Genomic DNA, 2,470 nt, shown 5'->3' with positions numbered 1-2,470 from the left:
CTAACTTAAAAAAGATTCGTTGCATATACCTTGAACGAGCTCCAAGAGTAAATCTTCATTACTAGAAAAGATAACGGTCAACTGCAATAATAATTTAATCAAGAATGAGAATAAGAGACTTGAATCCAGCATCTAGCAATAAGAATAGAGAAATCATGATATTTACAGTCGTGGAATGCGCAAACGCCGCGTAATCTCTTTGAAGAAAGTAAGCAAATACGAGAGTCACATGATAAAAAATTAATTTTTAATAGTGGATCTCACTCTTTTACAAAATGATTGCACACTACTTACGCAATCCACAACTGTATCTAACATCACTCATGATAATAAGTTAAGAAAAACATGACGATCAAGAAGGAATAACAATTAAAGAGTATTGCTAGACACAAGTCTCAAATAAACAAATCTCACACATATCCTTTAAAAATAAGTGGATCACAATAAAAAACAAATGGATTCTTTTTATATTTTGTCATAGTAGGGTCCATTTTTTTTTACAAAGAAATTACACGAGACTTGTTTCGAGCTTGTACAAATCATTACACAATAATTAAGTACCTCTCTTAGAAATTGAATGAAGCTCTTTTCCCCATTACCACATTCATTCACTGAATGTGCAAATGATACAAAGTGCTGGTTTTGATCATTGGCGAACCGCATCTGCATATATCATATTAATTAAACTTATAAGTAGGTAGCTAGCAATATCCCATGCACGCATGAAGTGAATAGTAATTAATTTGTTGCTTAATCATACTAATTATTTGTACCTTGATTCTATATAGCAAATTCCTTGCCTTCTCCTTGATCTTTGAAACTGCAAGAGTGCTGATCTCAAATCCTGTTGGTAAGAAAGTATTGAAACCCACGAGCAGTTCAGGCTGCCCTTCGAATAAATCTTCCACTGCCGACCTAAGTGCAAAGAAGTCGATCCTGCACAATACATACATATCATTATAAGAAAAATGAACATTTGCGACGAATTATTTACAACGAGAATGATTATTTATAATGAAAATAGATTGATTTTAATAAAAAATAACTGACAACAAATAAGTAATTTTTTTATAGTATATATATATATATATATACATATATATAGCATTTAAGGTTAATGTTTCGTTAATGTAACGACGACGTGGGTTTAAAAAGAAGAAGAAGAAGAAGAAAAAGAGACCTTTTTAGTCTCCAATGTTTGATTAAAAGGAAGAAACGATGGTATATTGCTGGGTTGTCTTTGAAAGCCACCTTCACTGAATTCAGAAATTCATATGCGTCCTTTAGTTGGAGTACTTTGTCGTGATCATGAGTACACCTAGTTACCACAACAAATCATTTTTAATTAATCAAATAAATATTTATTAAGACAATAAAAAAGAAAGAAACTAATATATATATATATATATATATAATTAACCTTTTTTCTGATGATCTGCATGAATCTAATTGGAGTGCTTCCAAGAAATGATCATCGTATGTCTCTGGCTGTCTGTCCTTAAACGTATCCTTCACTAATCTCAGAAACTCAATTGCGTCCTCTTGTTTATGTGAACACCTATATATAAATATTAGAAAATACTTTAACTACAAAAAAAATTACATAAAATTAAAATCACAAACTGATATGGTTTGATATGCATAATACGCTATAAGATTGTAAAGTTATGTTTACTATAGAGTAGGTTTAATAGATTCTATGAAATCACATCAATTTTCATAAATATTATCAAGAATTATATATATATATATATATATATATATATATATATAAAATATGATCATCAGATCACTGGCTATTTATTCAAGCTGCATGCATTTTTAGATACAGATTAATTAATTAACGATAGATCGAAATAGAATTGTAAAGGCTAATTTAATGATGATGGATCGATTGAAGAAGTTAATGCTCCGAAAGGATGGAAGAAATTATAAACAGAAGTTAGAAAGGAAACCTTTTGTACTGAAAATCTTTCGCTATTCCGAGGAAATTCTCGTATATTTCTTCATCGTCCGGATACTTCTGCTTCTGATGATCTGGCGACAGAGATAGAGACTCAGCCATCATTCTTTGAATATCTACAGTACTTAGAGATCATGAGCTACCTAAACACTTCTCCTCGATCCTTTCGATTCTACATATATAGGTTTTGATCAGTATTATATCTATATATATATATATAATATATGTATATATTTATTTATGAGATTTGATCAACCAGTCCAATTAAAATTGGTCAAACGTCAGATAAAAAAATTTATACACATCAGATTTTATAAGGTTATATTGACCGAATCATTCGCCACATTGTGTTGACCACCAAATCTTGATCCCTTATTTAGAGATAAAATATGACGTGTATTTTGATATTGATGGCCTTGATTTGTTTTCAAAATTAAGTATTAATTAAAAAAGTATTACAGGTACGAGATAATAATACTCCAATCATATATAAACTAGATTCTCTTT

At 29.8% G+C, this 2,470-nt stretch overlaps 1 protein-coding gene across 1 annotated transcript; it reads right to left on the bottom strand.

Annotated features, from left to right (window-relative positions):
- Positions 1 to 2,112, bottom strand: LOC121234617 (paired amphipathic helix protein Sin3-like 6). Its single transcript, XM_041130616.1, has 6 exons — positions 1,956 to 2,112; positions 1,421 to 1,558; positions 1,181 to 1,318; positions 774 to 936; positions 562 to 663; positions 1 to 81 (listed from the first exon to the last, which is right to left on the bottom strand). Exons 1-6 carry the CDS (start codon positions 2,066 to 2,068, stop codon positions 1 to 3), a joined length of 735 nt encoding a protein of 244 aa, XP_040986550.1. The 5' UTR covers positions 2,069 to 2,112.
- Between the last annotated feature and the right edge of the window lie 358 nt (positions 2,113 to 2,470).

This window comes from Juglans microcarpa x Juglans regia, chromosome 6D (genome assembly GCF_004785595.1).
Source record: "Juglans microcarpa x Juglans regia isolate MS1-56 chromosome 6D, Jm3101_v1.0, whole genome shotgun sequence".
NCBI lineage: Eukaryota > Viridiplantae > Streptophyta > Magnoliopsida > Fagales > Juglandaceae > Juglans > Juglans microcarpa x Juglans regia.
Note: the sequence above shows the minus strand (reverse complement) of the source record. Positions and strands in the feature narration are given on the sequence as shown.

Bases quoted from the DNA above. Each gene is read 5' to 3' on its own strand.
- LOC121234617 (XM_041130616.1), bottom strand. From the start codon at position 2,068: ATGATGGCTGAGTCTCTATCTCTGTCGCCAGATCATCAGAAGCAGAAG. The intron at 1,319-1,420 runs GTTAATTATATA...TGTGGTAACTAG, and splicing joins TGCAGATCATCAGAAAAAAG to GTGTACTCATGATCACGACA. The intron at 664-773 runs GTACAAATAATT...TGATATATGCAG, and splicing joins ATTTGCTATATAGAATCAAG to ATGCGGTTCGCCAATGATCA.